The sequence below is a fragment of the Capra hircus genome, chromosome 8 (genome assembly GCF_001704415.2).
Source record: "Capra hircus breed San Clemente chromosome 8, ASM170441v1, whole genome shotgun sequence".
In the NCBI taxonomy this organism is placed as follows: domain Eukaryota; kingdom Metazoa; phylum Chordata; class Mammalia; order Artiodactyla; family Bovidae; genus Capra; species Capra hircus.
This window is the reverse complement of record NC_030815.1, coordinates 103,229,753-103,254,681: the sequence shown is the minus strand read 5'-3', so window position 1 is coordinate 103,254,681 and position 24,929 is coordinate 103,229,753. Positions and strand designations below refer to the sequence as shown.

Genomic DNA, 24,929 nt, shown 5'->3' with positions numbered 1-24,929 from the left:
GTAGTAAAGAACCCACCTGCCAGTACAGGAAACTCAGGGGACATGGGTTCAATCCTTGGGTCAGGAAGATCTCCTGGAGAAGGACATGGCCACCCACCCAGTATTCTTGCCTGGAGAATCCCACGGACAGAGGAGCCTGGTGGGCTACAGCCCATGGGGTTGCAAAGAGTTGGACACGACTGAGTGACTAAGTACACACAGTTGGTGTCTGGAAAGTCAGAGAATTGCTTGGTGTGGGAGAAAATCCACATACTTTGTGGCCAGAAGTATGTGAGCAGAGGAGAGAAAAATGAAAGTTCCCCTTCCAGGGAGTAAGTGGAGTGCATCCCCTGGGAAGGGGTGAGTGGTCCTTACCCTTCTCACCCCCAGGCTGCACCCTGCGGCAGGCGGGGGTGTGTCTCACTCTCCTCCCAAGAGGCCATCCAAGTAGTTTCTCCAAGCACACCCACCACTCATCCTCACACAGTACAATTTTCTCCACCTTTTTATTAATACATTTCAAGGGTGGTTTGGAACCTCCATAAACTGAGGTCTTCAGCAGCCCTCCCCAGCCTGCCCTTTCATCTGTCCCTGGCACAATGTCAAGAGAAGTTTGGCAGGAAAGAGACAGAAAAGCAATCAGAGCAGGGTACGGTGCTGGTCAAGGAGCTGTCCTGGTTTTGTTGTTGTTCAATTGCTAAGTCATGTCTGACTCTTTGTGACCCCATGGACTGCAGCCTGCCAGGTTTTCCCAGCCCTCATTATCTCCCGGAGTTTGCCCAAGTTCATGTCCACTGAATCAGTGATGTCATACAGCCATCTCACCCTCTGTCGCCCATTTCTCCTTCTGCCTTCAATCTTTCCCAGCTTCAGGGTCTTTTCCAGTGAGTGAGTTGTTTGCATCAGGTGGCCAAACTACTGGAGCTTCAGCTTCAGCATCAGTCCTTCCAAAGAGTATTTGGGGTTGATCCTTTGAGATTGACTGGTTTGATCTTGCTGTCCAAGGGATTCTCAAGAGTCTTCTCCAGCACACAGTTTGAAAGCATCATTTCTTTGGCACTCAGCCTTCTTTATTGTCCAGCTCTCACATTCATACCTGACTACTGAGAAGACCACAGCCTTGACTATATGGACCTTTGTTGGCAAAGTGATGTCTTTGCTTTTAACACACTGTCTAGGCTTGTCGTAGCTTTCCTGAGAAGAAGCAACCATCTTCTAATTTCATGGCAGCAGTCACCAACCACAGTGATTTCAGAGCCCAGGAAGAGGAAATCTGCCACTGCTTCCAAGTTTTCCCCTTCTATGGGACCAGATGTCCTACTGCTTGCTTACTGTGTGACCTTGGGCAAGTTATCTAACTTCTCTTATCTCAATTTCCCTAGCTGTAAAGAGGGAATAATAGTAATGAATTCTACTCATTGGGTTGTTATGTGCATTCAATCTGTTCACATTTAGATGAACTAAATATTAGATGAAACAAACTTGCTTCTAAGGGTTCTCCTATTATAGTAATCATCACCATCTGTTTAATGAGAAGTGGGGTGGTGAGGAAGGAAAGACAGACTCCTGCATTATATAAATATTTCAGCTGACAGCAAGTTACATGCCCCTTCTCAAGAAACCAACATGCAAAAATATGTCTCTATCAGATTCACAAAATAGCTCCTCACCCCGCATTAGATACATGAGAAAAACGAGTGACCTGGGTCAGGAAGATGCCCTGGAGAAGAAACTGGCAATTCACGTCAGTATTCTTGCCTGGAAAATCCCATGGACAGAGGAGCCTGGAGGCTACAGTCCATGGGGTCGCAAAGAGCCGCACACAGCTTAGCAACTAACATACACACAGAGGCTTAAGGTGACATGGTGAAAAGGTGAGGCTTCAATAACCAGGGAAAGGCACCACTCTGAAATGATTCACTTCCTAAGAAAACCACTTTATATGTATTTCTGGCCATTTTATACAAGCCACGGCTGAGCTCTGTGTCTGACAACGAATACGTGATCTTCTGCACGAGCCACCACAAGAATACACCAGCAAAGCAAACAGTCTGAATTAAGAACTTTGTGTCTGGACTAACGAAATACTCCCAAAATATTTGCCTAAGTCCAGATCCTGTTTTGTTATCTTGTGCAACTTATGTAACCTCTTTGGACTTTAGTTCCCTCGTTGGAAGAGCCAGGGGAATAACGCGTGTCTCTGAGACGGTGCATGAGGTGAACACGGGTCACGTTCAACATGGCTCCTGGTTCACAGAAAGTGTGCAAGAAAGTGTAACCACTGTTATTTTGAAAGGTGTTATTAGGGGTTGAACCATATGAAATCTGTGGACTTTAGAGATTAAAAAAAAAGTTGACTATCATTCCATTTCACCTGGCTCATCCAACTATTGTATTAATAGAACAATCACCTGGTCTGTGGTTTGCAAGCAGGGACAGATATGTCACTCCCTTTTTGCTGGGGAAAAACGGGGGCCCAGAGAGAATGACTTGCCCAGGGCCACGTGACAGTCAGGAAGCTGAGACTGGAATCCACCTGCCAGCCTCCCCCCCTTCTCTCCCGTCCCTCTCTCACTTACCCAGCACCAGGTTGCTGGTCATTGTGAAATATGGCAGTCCTTGATTCGCTAGGGACAGAGTGAACGCAGGCCTGGGCCTTCCCCTGGGGCTGTCCTCCTTAGCTGTGTCGGGAAGAGCTGTCTTCTGTCCCTGCCACTTTCTACCTGCCCTTGCTGGGAACAAGCTGGCCCCGTTTCACTGGCTTTCCCGGTCAGGTCACAGAGGCCTCCTGGAAGGAAGCCTGTGCCGAAGGTGCTGAGCAGCGTAGCTTTAGCATAACCCCTCTTCTCTTTTCCCTCTGGCCCTTCTTCCTGCCTCTCTCACCTTTTGAGTCTTCACGGCTGATGACTCTCCGGAACACAGACTAGGTTGCACCCCTCTGACCTGTCCTCTCAGTTCGGTCAGTTGCCCCTGGACAGCTCCGCTTGAGTGCCCCATCACAGCACAGACTCCATCTGGCCAACGCAAACCCTGCTCTCCTGTACAAACCTGCGGCTTGTCCTATTCCCAACCCAATACCCCAGGCTTCCCCTGACCCTCCGGTACCACTTTGAATTACTTGTATGCAAGCGTGCTAAGTCGCTTCAGTTGTGTCTGACTCTCTGCGACCCTATGGACTGTAGCCCTCCAGACTCCTCTGTTCACGGGATTCTCCAGGCAAGAATACTGGAGTGGGTTGCCAAGCACTCCTCCAGGGGATCTTCCCGACCCTGGGATCGAACCTGTGTCTTTTATGTCTCCTGCATGGGCAAGCAGGTTCTTTACCACTAGTGCCACCTGGGACTCCTTGCTGCTCCCCAGATACGCAGTGCTTCTTTACTTGCAGGCCTTAACTGTTCCCTCTCCTCCCAATGCCTTTCCAATGTCTGACTAACCTCTATTCATTCTCTCTTAGGCTTAGCCTGTGATGATTCACTTTATGTCAATTTAACTGAATCATGGGGTACCTCTTTGTCAAACAGAGTGTATCTAGGATGTGAAAATCTCCAAGCCCCTCCAGACTGCAAATCCTGGGCTCCATGGATGGAAGTCTTAGAGTCACCGCAGGACAGTGACTCCAGGGGCTCACAGTCTGGGACAGATGCCAGGATGGGGAGGGTAGGGAAGACCCCGCTGTGGACTGATGACCTAGAACCTTACAGCTAGTCTTTAAAACATAAAATCCTGTATGTGAGCTCAACTTCTCATGATTTGTTCTGTCTTGTAAATAGAAGGGCAGAAATGTTCTGATTTCTCAAACATCCCAGGAAAGGAGGAACAAGCTAAAGAAAGTACTCTGAACTGAGTCAGGAGATATGGGTTTCAGGCCTGGCAGGTATAAGTATGACCCAAATACTGAATGGGACGTGTGTGTGTGCATGCGCGTGTGTGTGCTCAGTCACTTAGTTGTGTCTGACTCTTTGGGACCCCATGGACTGTAACCCATTAGGCTCCTCTGTTTATGGAATTTTCCAGGCAAGAGTACTGGAACAGGTTGCCATTTCCAACTCCAAGGGATCTTCCTGAGCCAGGGATTGAACTCTTATCTCTTGTGTCTCCTGCATTGGCAGGAGGATTCTTCACCACTACAGCCACCTGGGAAGTCCTGAATGGGACATACTTATGGTAAAAACATACTTACTGTTTATCTGAAATTCAAATGTATCTGTGTGTCCTGTATATTTATTCACTGACTCTAGCTAACTCTATCTGCCAGGTTCTCACTCGCTTCTTCCAAAGCAGGTGCTGCGAGGGCTTCTCTCAACAATCTCACAGGTAAGAATTGTTCACTTTGAAGCACTACTAGCAATCACCAAAAGATGGAAACAACCCACAGGTTATCAATGGATGAATGAATAAACAGAATTTGGTCTATCCGCACAAGGAAATACTATGCAGCTGTGAAAAAGAATGAAATCTTGATCCATGCTATAAGGATGAAACTTGAAAACATTATGGTGCATGAAAGCATTCATTCACAAAAGGTCAGATACCACTAAGATTCCATTTACACAAAATATCCATAGAGGTTTTCCAGGGGCATGGTTCAACAGTACGTGAGCCGTGAACTTCCAGATGTTCAAGCTGGATTTAGAAAAGGCAGAGGAACCAGACATCAAGTTGCCAACATCCGCTGGATCATCAAAAAGCAAGAGAGTTCCAGAAAAACATCTACTTCTGCTTTATTGACTATGCCAAAGCCTTTGACTGTGTGAATCACAATAAACTGTGGAAAATTCTGAAAGAGATGGGAATACCAGACCACCTGACCTGCCTCTTGAGAAACCTGTATGCAGGTCAAGATGCAACAGTTAGAACTGGATATGGAACAACAGATTGGTTCCAAATTAGGAAAGGAGTACAGCAAGGCTATATATTGTCACCCTGCTTGTTTAACTTATATGCAGAGTACATCATGAGAAATGCTGGGCTGGATGAAGCACAGGATGGAATCAAGACTGCCAGGAGAAATGTCAATAACCTCAGACATGCAGATGACACCACCCTTAGGGCAGAAAGCAACAAAGAACTAAAAAGCCTCTTGATGAAAGTGAAAGAGGAGAGTGAAAAAGTTGGCTTAAAACTCAACATTTAGAAAACTAAGATCATGGCATCTGGTCCCATCACTTCATGGAAAATAGATGGGGAAACAGTGGAAATAGTGAGAGACTTTATCTTGGGGGGCTCCAAAATCACTGCAGATGGTGACTGCAGCCATGAAATTAAAAAACGCTTGCTCCTTGGAAGAAAAGCTATGACCAACCTAGACAGCATATTAAAAAGCAGAGACATTACCGACAAAGGTCTGTCTAGTCAAAGTTATGGTTTTTCCAGTAGTCATGTATGGATGTAAGAGTTGGATTATAAAGAAAGCTGAGTGCCAAAGAATTGATGTTTTTGAACTGCAGTGTTGGAGAAGACTCTTGAGAGTCCCTTGGACTGCAAGGAGATCCAACCTGTCCATACTAAAGGAAATCAGTCCTGAATATTCATTGGGAAAACTGATGCTGAAACTGAAACTCCAATATTTTGGCCACCTGGTGCGAAGAACTGACTCATTTGCAAAGACCCTGATGCTGGGAAAGATTGAAGGCAGGAGAAGAAGGGGATGACAGAGGATGAGATGGTTAGATGGCATCACTGACTCAACGGACTTGAGTTTGGGTAAACTCGGGGAGTTGGTGATGGACAGGGAGGTCTGGCATGCTGTAGTCCATGGGGTCGCAAAGAGTCAGGCACGACTGAGCGACTGAACTGAACTTTCTTCATTGTGTTCTTGAGTTCCTTCTGCTGTTTCCTTGAGGTCTTTTTCTTCTCATACAGGCCATGTCTCTCAATGCTTTGTTTGGACTCGTTCTTCTTCACATAATCCAAGGAATCGTAAATCATGCCAAAGCCAAGAGAGACTCTCAAGAGCCTTCCCCAACACCATCGTCTGGCCACCACCAAAATGGGTTCTGAATTCAAACACAAAGATGACATCTGGTGTGGTCTTGTGTGTTTTGGCCAGTCTCCCACATTTTCTGTTTTAGGTACTGTTGTCTTTTCGGGGTGAAGCACGTCGATGACCATGCCTTTCCCCTGAAGCAGCCGGTTGCTCATGAACTTCCTGGTTCGGATAGTTACTGTGTTGTTCATGATGGCGGCTGATCCTCAAGCCCCTTTCTGCTCTTCCAAGGCACCAGGGTAATGGTACTGTTACAGCGGCCCTAAGACACCAGTGGGACCCTGCAGGACCCGACTCCCTCATTTTTAGGCCCTCTCACTCTAAGGCACCATATCTCTCCCTGTCCCTTCTCCTCTGGGGGAAGCTGCATAAACAGGGCACCCCACCACCCCTCCACACCTCCTCCAACCCTCAGCCATGCCAGAAACTTCCCTCCGGTCTCTTCAAAGAAGCACACAGCCACAGGAGCGTCATTCCATTGCCTCAGTTTTAAATATTTATTTAAAATCCAGAAGGGAGAAACAGAACCCACTTGGGTTTTAACACATTGACATGTGGACAGAGACGTGAACGAGGACAGCAGAGAAACCCAAGGACAAGACAGACGCCGGGACAGAGGCCAGGTGAAGACTGGCAGCCTGGAGACCGAGCGCTGAGATGAGGCCCGAGCTGCTACAAAAAACGCACTTCCGGGAGCAAGGGGGCGGTGGGCGGGGCAGGGAGACAGGAAGTGGGGGTAGGGGAGGGTGGGCCAGAGTGAGGTATTAAATAAGGAAAATCAAATCCAATTCCCAAAGAGACACAACTTTAGAAAGAAAAAAAGAGAGAGACACACAAACAGACTTTCACATGAAATTTCCCCTTCTATAAAAATAATTCCATAGTTAAAATGACCTCAAAAATCCAACCTGGATGCTGACTGGTTCACTGATACAGGACAATTCAGATTACCCTGGTGAGCCCTGCCATGCTGAACTCTGAGATTCCCACAAGCCTTTCTCCTGCGCCCACGTTTACACTTGGAGTTAGCAACAGTGGGTTTCTACAGAATTGAATGACAGTGAAAAAGCAAGAGTGATGACTGTTATCTTGGAAGGATAAACTCCAGAATGGAAGACCTTAGGAGATGGTCTGTGCCTTCATGAGATAGGTCCGTATTTACATTCCACCTCCAAGGCCAGTCCTGACCCAGTGCCATTCTCCTCACTGGTTTCTGCAAGGTCAAAACTCAAGGTCAGGACTCCCAAGTCTAGATCACGCCATCCAAGACAAGCTAACTTCCCTCCAAGACCAAGAAAGGCCAAAATAAGATCCTTCATGCTCAGGCCTCCCCCTGCCTTCAGAGGACAAGCATTTTAAAGCCCATAAGTTAAAAGGTAAATCTTTCCTACTTCTGTTTCTGGTTGTTTTTGTTTTTTTTTGCTTTGCCTTTTTTTTTTTTTTTAAACTTTTACCTTCTTTCCCCACCTCCTTAACAGATTACCTGATGAGCACAAGGGTGACACTAGGAAAATTTAAAAAATTCCCCGAACTGTGTCATTTGGAGGAGAGAGAAAAACGTGGATGATACCCCATATCTAAATGTTTCTTCAAAGTCTGTGGCAAAATGGTAGCACCTTCAGAATCTTAAATAGAGTTGTTTTGTTTTTTCCTTAAAAAAATCACATACACTACAAGACAATTGTGAGCACCAGCGATTTCACAGTGGGAGGTAGCAGACGTGGACACCCCCAGCCCCGAGGACCTCACCTCTCCTTCTCTGCATCCATCACTTCCCACCCCCTGGCTGCTCTCTCCCCTTCTCACCTCTTTCTCAGATGAAAAAAAAAAAAAGTAACGCACCTTCTTTATGTTTGTTTAAATAATATATATATACTTCTTTCTTTCCTTTTCTCCTTTTTTTCATGTCTCCTCTCTAATATTGCACATCAAAGCTCCCTCGCAGGGACCAGTTGACAAAATGCCCCCTTCTCTCAAGCTGGCTGGAAGGTGGGGCTCTTTGGGCAGGAAGCTGGGCAGGGATGGGGATGGCCGCAGAGCTGGGAGACAGGCCGTGGGGCTCAGGCGGGTTGCAGGCCCAGCTTGCTCTGGCTGGCTCTTTGGTTGGTGCTTGGGGCTGAGTTGGGATCAGCTGTTCCCAAGGACACCTCGTGTGTCCTGCTACCCTTCAGCCTCTTCCACTGGGCAGACAACAGCTGGGGTCTGCTCAAGGATCCTTCAGCAGGTGAGCTGCCTTTCCTGGGCCCACCTACCCCTAGGTACCCTCCCTTTGCCTCTTTCTCCTCTTCCCTCCTCCTCGAGGCCTAGAGGAGCCAGGAGGTCAGAGGTCAGAGGAAGCACGCAGGTCCAACTTCGAGGCGGTACTGCTTCCCTGATGAGGCAGGAGGGAGGTTGTCCACACCGACAATGGGCAGCTGCTGGGGGTCCTGGGTCCGGAAGGTGAAGAGTGTCTGATGCCAGCGGCCATCCTGGATCTGAGGGTGGAGGGAAAGGGGTACACACACATCCACCATGGTCCTCATTATGTATCACTTGCCTTTCCCCATCATCTTTCTTCTTCTTTTTAAAATATTTATTTTTTTGGCTGCACTGGGTTTTGTTTTTTTTTTTTTTGCTGTGCGAGGGCTTTCTCTAGTTGCAATGAGCAGGGGCTACTCTCTAGTTACACTGCACAGGCTTGTCATCGCCACGGCTTCTCCTGTTGCAGAACATAGGTTCTAGGGTGCCCAGGCCTCAGTACTTGTGGTACAAGGGCTCAGTTGCTCTGGGACATGTGGGACCTTCCCGGACCAGGAATCGAACCTGTGTCCCCTGCATTGGCAGGTGGATTCTTAACCACTGGACCACCAGGAACGTTCTCCCTTTCATCATCTTTCTTCACAATTTTTAATGTCCACATGGCATTTCACTGTCACAATGACCTGTTTGTGTCCATTTAGATTGCTTCCACTATTTTGATTCCTATACATAAAGCTGTCATAAATATCATTGTAGCTAGACTTGTGCATATTGTGACCTTAGAACAAATTCCAGAAATATCAATTTGCTGGATCAATGGATAGGTACCTTTGTAAGGCTCTGAATATATATTGGAGATATATATGTAGCTGCTGCCCTGAAAACCTCTACCAATTAATTTTTAATTTTTCCAAATAGCTTTGTGTGAGAGTGTTGGGTTTCCCCGCATCCTCAGTAACACTGCACATTACTGGTTTTGTTTAATATTGTGAGACTGGTTTTTTGGATGACTTTCTGTCTCCCTCTTCAATTACAACCCAGCCTGTTTTAAGCCTTGGAAAACAAGCAGGTTAAGAGAAAGAAATTAACCAGAGGGCAGGGGGCAGAGAGAAGAGTAGAAATATATCCTTCTATAAGTAGACTTGCAAATAAGTACCAATCTACCAGCCCAGACCTTCCCTTGAAAGTTTCCCAGGGAGGAAAGAGGATGAAAGCAATTTTATAAAACTGCTATAAAAAATTATTACACAAAGATAAAAATATATGCATACATATATATTATAGTATAAAATTATACTAATATATATTATAGTATAAATTATAGTATAGTATATGTTATACTAATATAGTATAGTATAAAATTGTTATATATAAGAACATGTTTTTACATTTATCTGTGCATGAGGGGCCTATGAAGGGCCCCAAGAGTTACCTTGCAGCCATCCATGGACACTTCTGGACTGAACTGACCCCCGGCCTCAAAGATCTGCCCGTTCCAGGCCCGGAAGCGCACAGCTTGCTTAGCTGGGGTCCGCCCGGTGCCCTCCTGCCACACGGTCATGTTAAGGCAGTGGATGGTGATCTGCTGTGTCACCTCAGAGCTTAGCAGGTGCAGGAAATTCATCTGGACCCGGCTGATGGCAAACTCCACCTGTGGAGGAGACACAGCGGTCAGGCAGGGTTGGACTTGGCTGTCCACCATTCTCCAAATTCCTCACTTTCCTCTGGAAGGTCCAGGCACAAGCCCTTTCCTGGGAAGCAATTCCCAGCCACGGTCCCAGAGGTGTTGCTCACTCGAAAGACAGAAATACTGAGGTGGGTGTTAGTCCCACAGCCAAGGAGTAAGGAAGGGAAAGAACCAGGTCTGCCTGACTCCAGCCAGAGCCTCGAGGGTCCTGATGTACTGTCTCCGGGGCTGAGCTGGGATACAGAGGCTCAGAGAGGGAGAGGATCTTGCCCAGGATCGAGAGGCTCTTAGAGGGCAAAGGAAATGAGAAGTGGCTTCACCACATTTCTAAGTCCCAAGCTCCAGGTAGGGTGGGGTGGATGCTGCTGGAAAAGACAGGCCTGAGAGCAAACGAAAGGGCAGGACTTGGGGCTTAAATGGACTGTAAGTCCTGACAGTTGGGTTTTCTCTTTTCTGACTTAAGCTTTGATTGCTAAGACATCCACTTCAAAGAGGCATCCACTTCAAAGGCAGACTACTTCCTATAAATACCCTGCCAGCCATGGGACTAGATAAAGAGCCAGGCCACCTCCAGTACTGAGGCCCCTTTGTTTTTGAGCTCTGGATTGATTTCAATAACCGACCACTTGGGCTACTTCTTTCTTCTCCCTCCATGCTTTAAATTCTAGCCCTTATATTTTAAATTCACCAATGAAGACTGAGCTTACGAAACCTTAGTGCACCCCCACCCCAATAAAAGCAGGACCCCAGGCCCATGCACCCTCTCTCTCTCTCTACCCGTGACCCCAGTGTGTGGCTCTAGATGGGCTGTGTAAATTCCAGGTCCTGTAAGTAATAAACCTTTACTTTTTCCAAAGTTTCCTGATAGTTATTGCTGAAGGTCATCTTGAAATCATAATAAGAACCATGAAGGCTGGTCCGACCATGACATGGTTATTGATAGATTGAGAGGGACATAACAATTGGCGTAGTAGGCGGGACTGCACAGTCTCCCTTGCTGTCCATGGCGAGGAGGCCCTTGACCTGCAGCTTGCTTACTAACCACCTAATTCAGGTGGGTGTTAGCATCTGGGAAAGGACTCTGTCTCACTGCGGTGTGCTTTCCCACGTTGCTGTGATTGTTGTTTAGTCACCAATCCGTGTCCGACTCTTCTGCAACCCCATGGACTATATATAGCCCACCAGGCTCCTCTGGCCATGGGATTTTCCAGGGAAGAATACTGGAATGGATTGCCATTTCCTTCTTCAGTGGCTCTTTCCGACCCAGGACTTGAACCCGCAGCTCCTGCTGCATCTTCCGATTGCAGGCAGACTCTTTACTGCCACTGGGGAAGATCCAACCCCAAAGGTCACTCCTGCCTTGATAATCCAACAGTCTTCCCAGAGCAGTGTGATCAAGGCCATAGGCTCTTACTAGCCACTGAGACCACTGATTATAAAGGCCTTGTTGCTCAGTGGTGTCTGACTCTGCGACCCCATGGACTGAAGCACACTAGGCTTCCCTGTCCTTCACCATCTCCTAAAGCCTGCTCAAACGCATGTCCACTGAGTCAGGGATGCCATCCAACCATTTCATCCTCTGTCATCCCCTTCTACTCCTGCCTTCAATCTTTTCCAGAATCAGGGTCTTTTCTAACGAGTCAGCTCTTCGCACCAAATAGTCAAAGTACTAGAGCTTCAGCTTCAGCATCAGTCCTTCCAATAAATATTCAGGGTTGATTTCCTTTAGGATTGACTGGTTTGATCTCCTCGCAGTCCAAGGCACTCTCAAGAGTCTTCTCCAGCACCACAAGACAAAAGCATCAATTCTTTGACACTCAGCTTTCTTTATGGTCCATTGAGGCTTTAATTGACAATCAATGTGTATAAAGGTCCTCTGGGTGGGTTAGATCCCTGGCTTGGAAAGATCGCCTGGAGAAGGAAATGGCAACCCACCCCTGTATTCTTGCCTGGGAAATCCCATGGACAGAGGAACCTGGCGGGCTACAGTCCACGGGGTGGAAAAAGAGTCGGACACGAGTTAGGAACTAAACAACAACAAAAGGTCCTCCATGCCTTGAGGGCAGAGTTAAGGACAGTGAATTGGATCACAAGGCTATGTCACTGCCCAAGGAGAGGTTCCGGGATAAAGGCATAAGAGAAATATTCCTGTACATGGGGAGGATAGGAGACCTCCACCTACGACCATGGAATTGGTGGTTGTGCCAGAAAAGTGAAATAGCCTTGCAACTGGAAGCCAGTGGCCCACCAGACGGAAGACGTAACAGAGATCTGCGGTCTCCACGGTCCAAGCTTCACTCATCGCTGTCATCCTTCATCCCTGACCCAGTGGGGTATTGTGGCTCCTATCCCTGGTGTGATGTTACTAAAAGAATTAATGGACAAATATAAACGTCCTAAACATCTGATGTCAGCATCTCCTAAGAACCCTGAGGGGGGTTCTTGATAAATGCAAAACCCCATGGAAGCATCCTGGGGGGCACACCATCATGCCAAGTCTCTGATATCACACTCCAGGGGCCTGAGGGCTTTTCCCAAAGACCCTGTTGCACACATCATGTGAGTGGACATAGACCTCAATCCCGAAGAGGTCTCTTGGAACACCCTGGGAAGGAAAGCGGCCAGCTGTGAAGACGGTTCACAGTGGTGCCATCCAAACTTTTCCTGTAATCCACTTTGGATTAAGATAATAGGAGAAAATCAAGAAGTAGAAACTGAGATGAAAAACTATACCTTAAATGAAATTCAAATTTTTCTTAAATATTTTATGCAGCAGGAAGGAAAGAAAGGAGCTAATTGGCTATTTGAGAGGGTTGATTTGTTTGTTATAGGCCCTCAATTGTTGTTATTCAAGGCTGCCAAAATGTATCAACTGGCCAATCTCTCTAAAGACCCTAAAATTCATACTTTTTCTTAAAGATCCATCTGGGCTATACTCTCATTTCCTCCAAGATCTTCAGCTCCCTGGGCTTTCCCTTGAACAAGGCAGAACTAACAAACACATCCTATAATGCATCCCTTAAGGGAAAAGCTGAAAAGGGTTATCTAGCCATCGTGGATAAGAAAGAGGGAACTGGGAAGACAAAGGACCCTAGACCACTGATGCTCCCCCAGGGCCCCTCCTCTCCTGGATGTTTATTCTTGGCGTGGTTGCATCCTTCCATCACAGTGATGGCTGCTAAGGCTCACAGTGAATGGAAAACATTAAGATGAGGCCCATCTCCTGCTGCACAAAATTGGCCTGATCTAGTGGGTTTACCGTTTCCACAGCTGTGGTTATCCAGATGACCCCCTCTTCATTTTCAACTCCAAAGAGGCCCCATTTGACCCAGGGAATTATTTTAATAAAGCACTACCCTAATTACAGGGCAGTCCTACAACATTTTACTGGAACTGCCAAAACCATACAAAAGGGACCAACACTCCTAGAAGAAAATTTACATTCTTTCTCTGTCCCTTGAAGATTAAATCTTTGAAATGGAAACACCCCAGGAGGTAACTAAAACTCTGCCTACAATTGCCTGAGGATGAAGAAAAAATAAAAATAAAACAACAGAGAAAGAGACCTTTCAAAATACAAACGGCTATAAAAGCTCTCTTACTCAAAATCTAGTGCTCAGCCTCCTTAAGAGATCTTAAGTCATCTCCACAAATATTGGTAGAAAGCATTAGCTGCTGAAGCACGTAACTTTAACTTGTTCTGTCTGCCAGACACAATTTGGAGCCAAATGTTATTTATAAAAAAGTGAGTTTTACATTGTACCTGATTCATGGCTAAAGTTTTGGAAAGGAAGCTATAGAGTCTCAGGGTCTGGGTGTTTTTGTAATCTCTGGATGAATATGTGATTTTTTTTCTGTCCCTGAATGGTATAGCCAAAGTTAATGTGTAAAAGAGCTCTGTTTAAGTGGCTTAAAAATAAGCACTTATGAATTAGTTACTCCAAACATTCAGAAATACAGAAACTAATCCAAATGTTTTTCAAGTTCACATGATCTGGGATAACCTTTGGTAAATAAAAGCTAGCCTAAATTTGTTTTAATTAAAATAGGTATGTCTTCAGAGTTAACAGCATTAAATATACTGCAGATAGACAACTTTTCCAGTGTTTACTAGCCAAATAAATCCATGTTATTTTTATTACAAAAAAATTAGCTTGGGATGATGGCTGACTTTGTCTACTGTCTAATGAAGATTTTATAGATAGTTTAATCATATTGTTAGAAGAGAGAAAAAGAATTTTTTTGTGTGGTCAAGTTGGCTAAAATTGGATTGTTAGAAGAGGCTTTTAAAAAAATAAACTAATATTAATAATGTTCTTATGTAATTTTCTTTCATTTGCTAAAAGGATACATTTTCTTGGAGTATTGATCTGCTCCTGTTAAAAGTATGAAAAGTTATTCTTTACTTTTTAAGTAATCTGGCTAGATAGCAAAGATTTTGTGTTTTATCAGAATAATCTCCTGAGTTTCATGTTGTCTTAATTGGATGTTTAATTACCTGGAAAACAGTCTTCTCAATAACAAAACAGCTAACTTTTGCTCACAACTATGGTGACTGCAGCCATGAAATTAAAAGATGCTTACTCCTTGGAAGAAAAGTTATGACCAACCTAGATAGCATATTCAAAAGCAGAGACATTACTTTGCTGACTAAGGTCTATCTAGTCAAGGCTATGGTTTTTCCAGTGGTCATGTATGGATGTGAGTGTTGGACTGTGAAGAAGGCTGAGCACCGAAGAACTGATGCTTTTGAACTGTGGTGTTGGAGAAGACTATTGAGAGTCCCTTGGACTGCAAGGAGATCCAACCAGTCCATTCTGAAGATCAGTCCTGGGATTTCTTTGGAAGGAATGATGCTAAAGCTGAAACTCCAGTACTTTGGCCACCTCATGCGAAGAGTTGACTCATTGGAAAAGACTCTGATGCTGGGAGGGGATTGGGGGCAGGAGGAGAAGGGAACGACAGAGGATGAGATGGCTGGATGGCATCACTGACTCGATGGATGTGAGTCTGAGTGAATTCCATGAGTTGGTGATGGGCAGGAAGGCCTGGTGTGCTTTGATTCATGGGGTCACAAAGAGTCGGACACGACTGAGCAACTGAACTGAACTGAACTGATGGAACCTTCTGTATTTGCTTTTAAAATCCTTTGTCACTTCAGCTAAGTAGATAATTCAGCATTTTTAAAAATACTGATCTGTGGTTCTTTATAATCAAGTGTTGAAAATCTTTGATATTTTTGACAAACTTCTCCAAGTCAAATTCTAAATGAAGTCTTTTTGATCTGGAAGTAACTTTGGGGTTTTCCAGAGGATCCTTGGAACATGTCAAAATATCCTTCTCTTTCCTAATAAAAAGAAAGACACTAAACTAAGTAGGCTTATTTGATATGTTAAGTCACATGGGAAATATTGTCGAGTAGGAAATAATGCTACGTCTTCTGTATGGATATCCTCAAATGGATATATTTTGTTAATACAATATTCAAGAAATCATATGAAATTCCTGAGATTCTGATATGTAATGTTATCCATCATAACTCCAGTTATCTTAAAATGTTGTGTGTCACAGAAATAACAAAATTTTCTCTGTCAACTTCATCATAGTGAACTCTTATCAGATCTTTAACCGTGGGCATAAAAAATGTCATTTCTTTTGTTATTTATACTTATTGCTTTACTCTGATGTCTTTGTGAAAGTGCTCCATCTTCAGGTTCATGGACAGGAGTCTGATAAGTACCGATTCTTGATAACTTTTAAATCATACCACTGAATGGGCAGGGATTTGCAGAACTCTAAGGAAAACCTGGATTTATGAAACTGCTAACAAAAATCAAGATCAGTGATCAATTGCATAGGACTGAATGAACTGATGAGGGTGATTATAATTTTTTATGACTTTTGTTTGGCAGTTATTAATCTTTGTTTCCACATTTAAGGAAAATTGTTCTCTAAAGCTTAACAGTGACTGACAGCAATTTGAGGAAGTACACCTTTGTGAACAAAGATGAAATAATTGCTGTTTCTCCCTACCTGATCCTTCTAGAATTCGCTCTATGAGTATTCTTATTCTCATGGCAGTATAGTTATTTGCATAAGCTCAGTAAGACTCTGTTCTTGTAACAGAACATGATTGGAAATACTGGCTATTAACAGGCTTTGACTGGATTGTCATATTTGAGAGAGATATATATATATGTGTGTATATATATATATATATATATATATATATAGACTCTGATATGACCAGATCGCTTAAGGAACTAAGGTTGACTTCATGGAGCCAATAAAGACCCTTGGAAAAATTGGTCTGTTACCTTGACTACAGGGTTCCCAGCCGTCTTATCAGGTGAGTAAGGAAGGCTCAGAGAAGGCAATGGCACCCCACTCCAGTACTGTTGCCTGGAAAATCCCATGGGCAGAGGAGCCTGGTAGGCTGCAGTCCATGGGGTCATGAAGAGTCGGACACGACTGAGCGACTTCACTTTCACTTTTCACTTTCATGCATTGGAGAAGGAAATGGCAACCCACTCCAGTGTTCTTGCCTGGAGAATCCCAGGGACAGGGGAGCCTGGTAGGCTGCCGTCTATGGGGTTGCACAGAGTCGGACACGACTGAAGTGACTTAGCAGCCGCAGCAGCAGCAAGGAAGGCTACTTCCTGGCAGGTACAGGAATCAGAAGATATTTTGGGCACTTTTTGAGAAGAGAGAAATTTACCCAAATTTACAGGTGTTCTAGGCAAAGTCTGATGGTTAGATCTTGGTTTCTTGCCCTGAAGAAGCTTCTAAAATTCTATCTGAGACTCCTTATGAAAGGTTTCAGCAAAGCAGCAAAGAGCTCATGTTGTCAATCACTTTTCTAGCTGCCCTTGTGTAAATAACCACATTTGTTGAAACTAGATTTAATTTGCAAACAAATTAGTCTTTCTATGGCTCTCTTTAATAGAAATGGGGATGACTGTACAGAGAAAAATTGTTTCAATAGAAATACGGTTTTTGTTTCCATACAGATGACACACGGTTGTGGACATTGGATTCTAGTTCTGTTAATTATCTGAGACCTTGTTTTCTACCTGTAAATTGGACAGGATGCTGAATTCTTCTTGGCTCCTCCAATATCTAGCTACAACTCTCCAAACTAATGTTTCCAGTTTTTCTCCCACCCTTCTGATTTCATTTTCTATTGAAAATGAAGATTGCACTCTTCCCAAAGCCATGCACTGGGCTAACACGATATAAACTGCAGAGAGCTCATCACAACTGTTCTTGTATGGACAATCTTCATGCCCGTTGCCATGTGGGCCACTCAGAAAGCTCACCAGGCACATTCAAACTGCAACCCACGGAAACCTATCAGACTGCCTCTGTCTGCCCTCACTCTATCTGAAGATGTTTGGAGCCCAACATCTAGAAATCTTCTTGACTAGCACCTTTAGAACTCAAAAACTGGGATTATAATCTTCTCCAATCATTGACTTTTCTTTTTTTTTTGTTTTGGCCACATCATGCCTCTTGTGGGATCTTAGTGTCTCAACCAGGGATTGAACCCAGGATCATGGCACTGAAAACGCCAGGTCCTAACCACTGGACTGCCAGGGAGTTCTTGACTTTTTTTGTTTCCATACAGATGACTCTTATTAAATACCCGATTACCTGTACTGTACCTTATTTGGGTATCACTGCCTCCTGAAATGAAATACTACTCTTTTACTGAATTGACCTATTCTCAGGACCAAGAGACTGGTTAGATGAGATACAAAACAATCTCCCTACTCAGGATGGATTCAGACTGACCTACTTACACACGATGTCCAAGATGTATAAATGGTTCACAATATTACACAAATCTTGGAACAGATTCTGGGGCCCCTCAGATCACTGACTTAGTTCCATTATGGGATCCTTCAAGTTTGGGACAATGGCTCCCAACTGAATTTCAGACTATTGCCTCTATAATAATTACAGGATTTTCTACTGTGATCCTGTTCAGATGTGCATTTTCTGGGTTTCAAGGCGCCTCACCCCTGACTTTTAACATGTCAGCTACCCAGGAGGTTAATGTCCTTACCACTGACTCTGACGCCTCACGTCACAGGGCCTCGCAGGGCAGATGGTAGTGTAAGCCCTGACAGTTGTGTTGTCTCCTTTTCTGTGATGCAAGTGCCTGAGCTAAGCTCTGATCGCTGAGAGCTTCAAAGGTTATCCCCAATAAACACCTCGCCAGCCGCACAGACTAACCCTGGAAGGGCTGGGCCACCTCCCAACACTGCAGCTCCTTTGTGTTAGAGCTCTGGTTGATTTCAACAACTATTTGGACCACTTATTTTTTCTCTTCTCTTGCTTTAAATTCCCACCCTTAGGTTTTAAATTCACCAGCACAGAGTGAACCTGTGAAATCCTAGCCTCCTCCTCCTCCAATACAAGGAGACGCACTGTCCCTTTCTCTCTCTACCAGAGACCTCACTGTGTGGTCCCAGGTATGCTGTAATCTCCAGGTCCTCTAAGTAATAACCTTTCTACATTTTTTTTTCCTGTTTCCGGGTGGTTATTGCTGGAGGGCATTTGGCAACCTTAATAAAAATCAGAGAGGCTGGTCCAGCCACAACACTGGTTATCATTAGGCTGAGACCAGCCTAGGACAGTGGTTCATTGTTCCTGATGGGGATAGCGACTCAGATGGGCACTTGCATTGCCAACCCAGTGCCAGCCTCACCCGTCTGCTAGGTGGGTTTGCCACAAAGCTGCTGACCCTCCGTGTCAGAGGGAAAAGGGCCTGTTGGACTGTGAGCTCTGCTTGTGGAGGCTGCCACATTTCCTGTTGAACCCAGCACCTGGCTCAGTGCCTGGCCCATGGTGGGGACCCAGCCAAGACTTGTTACCCAGCTGGCTGGGCTACGGATGTTCAGACTCTGGGTCTGCCATGGTCAGGACAAGGTACTTTCCGGAGCTTCCCCTGGGGGTGTCCAGAGTCCCACCTTTCCTGCAGCCAGAGAAGCCCTTTTCTCTGCAGTATGAATTGTCTCATATGGAAGACTTGCTGCAACTACAGACCCACCATCCAGCGAGGGGCTTCCTAGCCAGGGGCGTGGTTATGTCCCACCCACTGCTGCACACCGTGGTTTGTTGGACTTGCCCTGGGCCACCTAAAATTCTCAGCCCAGAGATCATCGCAGGTACATGGGCACCAAACATGAGCTACATATTTGCATATGCAACCCCAGGAACACATGCCCCAGGGGACCATCTCGCTGACTTGTTTTGTGCTTATGGTCATAGTTGTCCAAGCCAAGCCAGCTTGGTTAACTGCGTCTTAGACATTAGGCAAAGTTCTATTGGAACCATCAGCATCACCCAACACAAAAGGATTTGGAAACCAAAGGCAGAGATGAGGAACTGGGGTTCAGAAAGAGGAGATGACTTTCCTGAGGTCATGTAGCAAGATAGTTAAGGCTCAGTCACAAGCCTGGATGGACTGTGCTCCAGGGCAGGGGGCAAGGGGTGTAGAGAGGGCAAGCCAGTGAGCGCTGGGGAGCAGATGGGTACCTTGGAGGCCGTGATGGGCTTGAGACACGTCTGTCCACCATGTGTGAAGTTGCAGGAGACTTCAATGGTGTCGGACGAGCAGCCAAGGTTCGGATCCACCCAGTAGGTACCTATAGGTAACATGGGATGGGGGGTGGTGTATGTATGTGGGGAGGAACCCCAGGCTTGGTTCTATAGGTGAATCTGACACCTGGTCACCCGCTAAGTCCCAGCTGGACATGAAGTCAAGGAGGTGGAGCAGAAAAGGGATTCTGTGAGCCGTAGTGATGAAAGGAAACTCTCTGGGCAGAGCTCAGAGCTGGCAGAGTCTCCAGAGGGGCCACATGGGAAGTATCCCCCTGTTGCCACTGATAAGTATCATTTTCCAGAAAGGACAACAGGTTGAGAGAGGCTGAGCCACTTGCCCGAGGGATTTAGGGATTGTTTAATTGAAAGGTTTTGCTGCCAAGGCTCTGATCCTCCCAGAACTTGGTGGGAGTCAGGGCTTCTATCCCATCAACCAGGCAGCTCTGCTGGCACCTGGCTTCTCCTTTTGGGTTTCCAAGGAGCCAAAGGCCCCACAGCTGATAAAGTAGGACAGCCTTCTCATGCAGCAGAGAGAAGGGTGGCTCATCCAGCTCACAGAGCAGGTCAGAGGCAAAACAAACATTTGAACTCAGGTCTGTCTGCCTCTAAAACTGTGGTCCTTCCAAGGCACCACACAGCTCACACAGAGAGAGGAGAGTTGGATGAGGTGCGGGGGACAGAAACTGGGAATCCTGGCTCTCCGGGGGAGCTATGATGGGGGCTCTCCTGGCCCTGGGGCCTTTTTCTGCCAAAGCTCTTGGCCCATGCAGTGAAATGGTCACCCCCAGCTTGTGGATCTGGCTTGTGGGTTCAACCCTGGAAGGGTGGGACCCATCCTCTGTGTTTCCCACCATATCCCCATGCCCCAAGAGGCTCAATGCCTGGCACACTGTGGGGCTCTGTGACTGTTGAGTGAATAAATGACTGCCTCCCCAAGGACAGACACTCGGCCCAGTTGAGCGGAGAACTTAATGTCTAATTGCTCTGTCTTAGAGCTGTTAGGCTGCAGTCCATGGAGTCGCTAAGAGTTGGACACAACTGAGCAACTTCACTTTCACTTTTCACTTTCCAGCATTGGAGAAGGAAATAGCAACCCACTCCAGTGTTCTTGCCTGGAGAATCCCAGGGACAGGGGAGCCTGGTAGTCTGCCGTCTATGGGGTCGCACAGTCGGACACGACTGAAGCGACTTAGCAGCAGCAGCAACAGAGCTATTAACCATCTCTTTCAGCTCCTCCTGGAATTAACCATCTCTTTCAGCTCATCCCTGCCCCGCCCTGCCCCACACCTGGGGCTGGGAAGCCCTCTCTTGAGACAGACCCCACCGGCCCTCATACCATCCACCATCTTCTGCTCACAGTCCATGAGGTCCCGGCAGACCCGGGCGGGGTTCTCTTTGGTGCCCAGGGGCGTCTTAATGCTCTGGATGAGGTTGCTGAGGTAGTGTAAGGTTTTAAAGATCTCCCCTCCCTGGTCCAGCACCAGCCGGTCCGGATGGCTGTAACCCTGTTGTGAGAAAAGAGGGTGGCCGTCGGGCCCTTGAGATCCTTGTCCAGCTGGAGCTCTGAGCCTCCAATGCCCCAAGTTCTTGCCACTGAGGAGACATCTGAGCTTCCTGCAGGGGCTATGCTTGGGTCTCCCTCCACTTAACAAATAAAGAAACTGGGGGCCAGCGGTGGCCAGGGGCAGATCTATCCAGAGGGCCTGGGGCTTGAGAGATGTGGACAGTCAGCCTGGCTTCTGCTGCAGAACAGGAGGGTCCTGTGAGCAAGGAGTCAAGGAAGGGGTCCCAAATCCCTCAGGAAGGAGTTGGTGAAGGACTTACTTTCCACTCACTACCCCGTCCCCCACTCCCCAGAATGGAAGGAAAATAACAAGCTTTTTCCACCTGCCCTTCCCCTGGCTTGTGAGCCTGGAGAGAGCGCTCAGGACACAAATGGAAAAGTCTGACTATCTGAGCTGGGAGGTAGTGAGTTCCCCATCGTGGGGGGAAAGCAACTCAGCAAAGGACACTCTTGACAGGGCTTGACCAGAGGACACCCAGGGCCCTGTTCAGCCTGGTATCCTGGTGCTGAGATGACCACTGGCCAGGGTCTTAGCAGAGCCAGTGGACAAGTTTCCTGCCTCTGGTGGATTCTGGGACTGAACCAAGAAGCTGCTTCTGACACCTCTACCTGACTCAGGAGGAGAGCAAAAGGGCTCGGCCCTGCTCTGGGTCACTTGCTGGCTTTGAATTGCCCAGTGTGGGTCATGTGGAGGCCACTGACCACATGTGGGTCATCATTTCTGCACCCCCCCATGGAAGGGACCCCATGAGGGCAGGGCCCTGGGTGGTACCTCTGCTCTCAGTGCCCCACTTGTGTCCATCCACGTCTGGAAAGCTGCCCCAAGGTCATCTTGTTGCTGTGCAGAGAGAAGACAGGGTGTGCCTCCTGGTGCCCACCAAGCAGGAGCCCCAGGGTCTGAGCAAGGGCCCTCCCACTCCACCTTCCCCAGTGGGATCCTGGTCAATTGCATGCCTTCTGGGGAACTCTGTTCTTCCTCTCCTTGCAAACAGATGCTTCCACTGATTTCCTCCAGGCACTTCCATAGCGCTCAGTTGCCCCCAAGGTTGAGTCCAAACTCCTGGGAGTGGCCTGTGTGCTGTGTTCTCTGGCCCTGCCTCTCTTCTGTCCCCTACGGGTGCTCCGTGCACCAGACATACTATTGCACTTCTCAGTTCCTAAATGCCATGCTCTGTTTAGCCACCGTGCCTTTGCACGCGCTGCTCCCATTTGCCTGGTCCCTTCCTCCATCATTCCATCTACTATTCCAGTGGTTCTCAGCCAGGGGTGATGCTGCCCCCTAGAGGGCATCTGGCAATATCGCGAGACTTCAGGGGCTGTCCAACTGGAGCAGGCAGTGCTACTGGGATGCAGTGGGTGGAAGCTAGGCTGTGGCTAAACATCCTCTGATGCAGAGGACAATCACTCACAGCGAAGAATCGTCTGGTTCTAAATGTCCACAGCGCTGTGGGTGAGAAACCCTGCCCTGCACGCATCCTATAGACACCACCCTGCGATGGACTCTCTCCTGATGCCCCCAGGCTGGGAGTGGACCCCGCTTTCTACATTCCCGCAGCCCCGGGGTCTCCCCTTTGGTTCGCACTGTAAGTGTCTCACTTCCACTTGCACCTCCAATCCTGGCACTGGGCTTCCCAGAAGCATAGCTGCACGACCTCACCATGAATATAGAGAGGGGGGAGGATCCGACAGTGAGTAAAGCCCCAGGGTTGGGGTCTGGAGCTGGGACTCTGGCAGTCCTTCTCAAGTTGAGATCCCAAGCCTTGCAACTCACTAACTGTGCAATCTGGGCACGTGGCTTAAGCTCGGTTCTCTCATCCTGATAATAAAACTCAGAACTGTTGAGAGGAATAAATGATTTCAAGGTAAAGAATGCGCCCACAATGCAGGAAGACACAGGAGACTTGGGTTTGATCCCTGGATCGGGAAGATCCCCTGGAGACGGAAATGGTGACCCACTCCAGTATTCTCACCTGGAAAATCCCATGGACAGAGAAGCCTGGCAAGCTACAGTCCATGGGGTTGCAAACAGTCACAAGACTTAGTGACTAAACAGCAAAATACATGAAAAGCACTTCTTTTTTTTTTGGCCTCCCCACACAGCCTGAGGGGTCCTAGTTCCCTGATTAGGGCTCAGGGACTGAGCCCGAGCCCTCAACAGTGAAAGCATCGGGTCCTAACCACCAGACCACAAGGGAATTCCAGAAAAGTGCTACAAATGCTATATGGCATATAACAAGCACTGAATCTATTAGTTATTATTCAAAAAATCAAAATCCTCTCATTTTCTTGGTTTTTTTTTTTTTTTTTTTTTTTTTGAGAAGGAGAAGTCTTTTCCTAGATCTAATTTCCTCCTAGCTTGCCTTCTTCCTGAAGAAGGATGTAGAGGAAGAGGCCAGGGCTGTCATTCTAGTTTCGTGGATGAGACAGAGAGATGGACGGTGAGGACAGAGAGCAGGGATTCAAGCTGCTCGTGGCCAGGGGCTCCTTCTCCATGCAGTCCTTTCCCTTGGCCATTCCCTGGGACGTGGTCGGGGCCTGCTTCTAACAGTCAACTGGGACCATGGTCAAATGTGGACAGACTGCCAGAGGGCTTGTGAGCGGGGGATGGGTTTTCATTCAAGCCAGGGAGGAACACCGGGGCTCAACCTGCAACCTTGCCTGACCCTGTTTGGACTCAGAATCTGAGCTGGACGGACTCTGTCATGTGCTGATACATAGTAAGAAATCTATACTTGGTCTTCAATCCAGTTCCTGGCATAGAGCTCCGAAAACCCTTGGAATTTTCTGAAATAAGGTGTCTTTTGCTGTGTTCATGAGATGACTTTTGGAAAGCTCCTAAGTAACCCAAGGGGCGGGGGGGCTGGTGGTCTCTGGAACCAACCACGTGATCAGAGGGTTGCGACTTCCAGTTTCCAGTCCCACAGCCTCCAAGGAGAGGGGAGGGGCTAGAGGTTGACTCAATCGCCATCGCGATGACTCAATCGTGTCTGTGTAACGAAGCCCCCCTAAAATCCTAAAATGACTGGGTTCAGAGGGCTCCCCGGCTGAACAGGGAGAGATGCGGAGAGGACACGGAAGCTCACGGCCCGTCCCCACGCCTTGCTTGATGATGCAGAGCCTCCATCTGGCTGCCCCTCTGTGCGTGTGCTCAGCCACATCCGACTCTGCAGCTCTATGGAAGGCAGCCCACCAGGCTCCTCTGTTCATGGGATTCTCCAGGCAGAACACTGGGGTGGGCTGCCATTTCCTCCTTCAGGGGGAAAGTTCCCAACCCAGGGAACAAACCCGTATCTCTTCTGTCTCCTGCACTGCAGGTGGATTCTTTAACCGCTGAGCCACCAGGGAAGTCCAAAATGACACGTGTGAGTTACAGCCTTTTATAATAAGCCACTAATCTGGCACATAGAATGTGTCTCTGAGTTCTGTGAGCTGCCCTAGCACATTAGCAGATGCCGAGGAGAGCCTGGTGGGAGCTTTTGGTGTACAGCTAGTTGGTCAGAAGCACAAATGACACCTGGATTTGCCACTGGCATCGGAAGAGAGGCAGGGAAGGGGGTGAGGGATGGAGGTGTGGGGTTCCCGGGGGGGAGCCAGCAGCAATCTTGTAGGACTGAGCTGTCAACCTGTGGAATCTGATGCTGCTCCAAGTAGTGTCAGGACTGAATTAAATTCTAGGACACCTAGCTGGTGTCACCCAAATTGCTCACTGGTGTGGGACAGCTCCCTTTCCAAAACTCAGGGGTTGGAATCAGTACCAGAAGCTTAAAGATCTGTCAGTGGAATGGCACAGAGTGGACCAACAGGACCCCAGGTCGAGCGGAGGGAGGTCTTCCTGGATCCACTGTCTGGGGTACATTCTGGCTAAT

The 24,929-nt window shown here is 47.2% G+C and overlaps 1 protein-coding gene across 5 annotated transcripts in view; it reads right to left on the bottom strand.

Annotated features, from left to right (window-relative positions):
- COL27A1 (collagen type XXVII alpha 1 chain) overlaps nucleotides 6,439-24,929 on the bottom strand; it is a 151,534-nt gene continuing 133,043 nt past the window's right edge. For 4 of the 5 annotated variants that reach the window (XM_018052662.1, XM_018052661.1, XM_018052663.1 and 1 more), the window contains 5 exons: nucleotides 21,836-21,901; nucleotides 20,836-21,004; nucleotides 19,434-19,543; nucleotides 9,636-9,854; nucleotides 6,439-8,439 (listed from right to left, as the gene is read on the bottom strand). In XM_018052662.1, the coding sequence (XP_017908151.1) occupies nucleotides 8,293-8,439; nucleotides 9,636-9,854; nucleotides 19,434-19,543; nucleotides 20,836-21,004; nucleotides 21,836-21,901 (711 nt within the window). In that variant the 3' untranslated portion in view covers nucleotides 6,439-8,292. The remainder of the gene's footprint in view (nucleotides 8,440-9,635; nucleotides 9,855-19,433; nucleotides 19,544-20,835; nucleotides 21,005-21,835; nucleotides 21,902-24,929) is intronic. The other variant, XR_001918483.1, reaches the window with a different exon arrangement.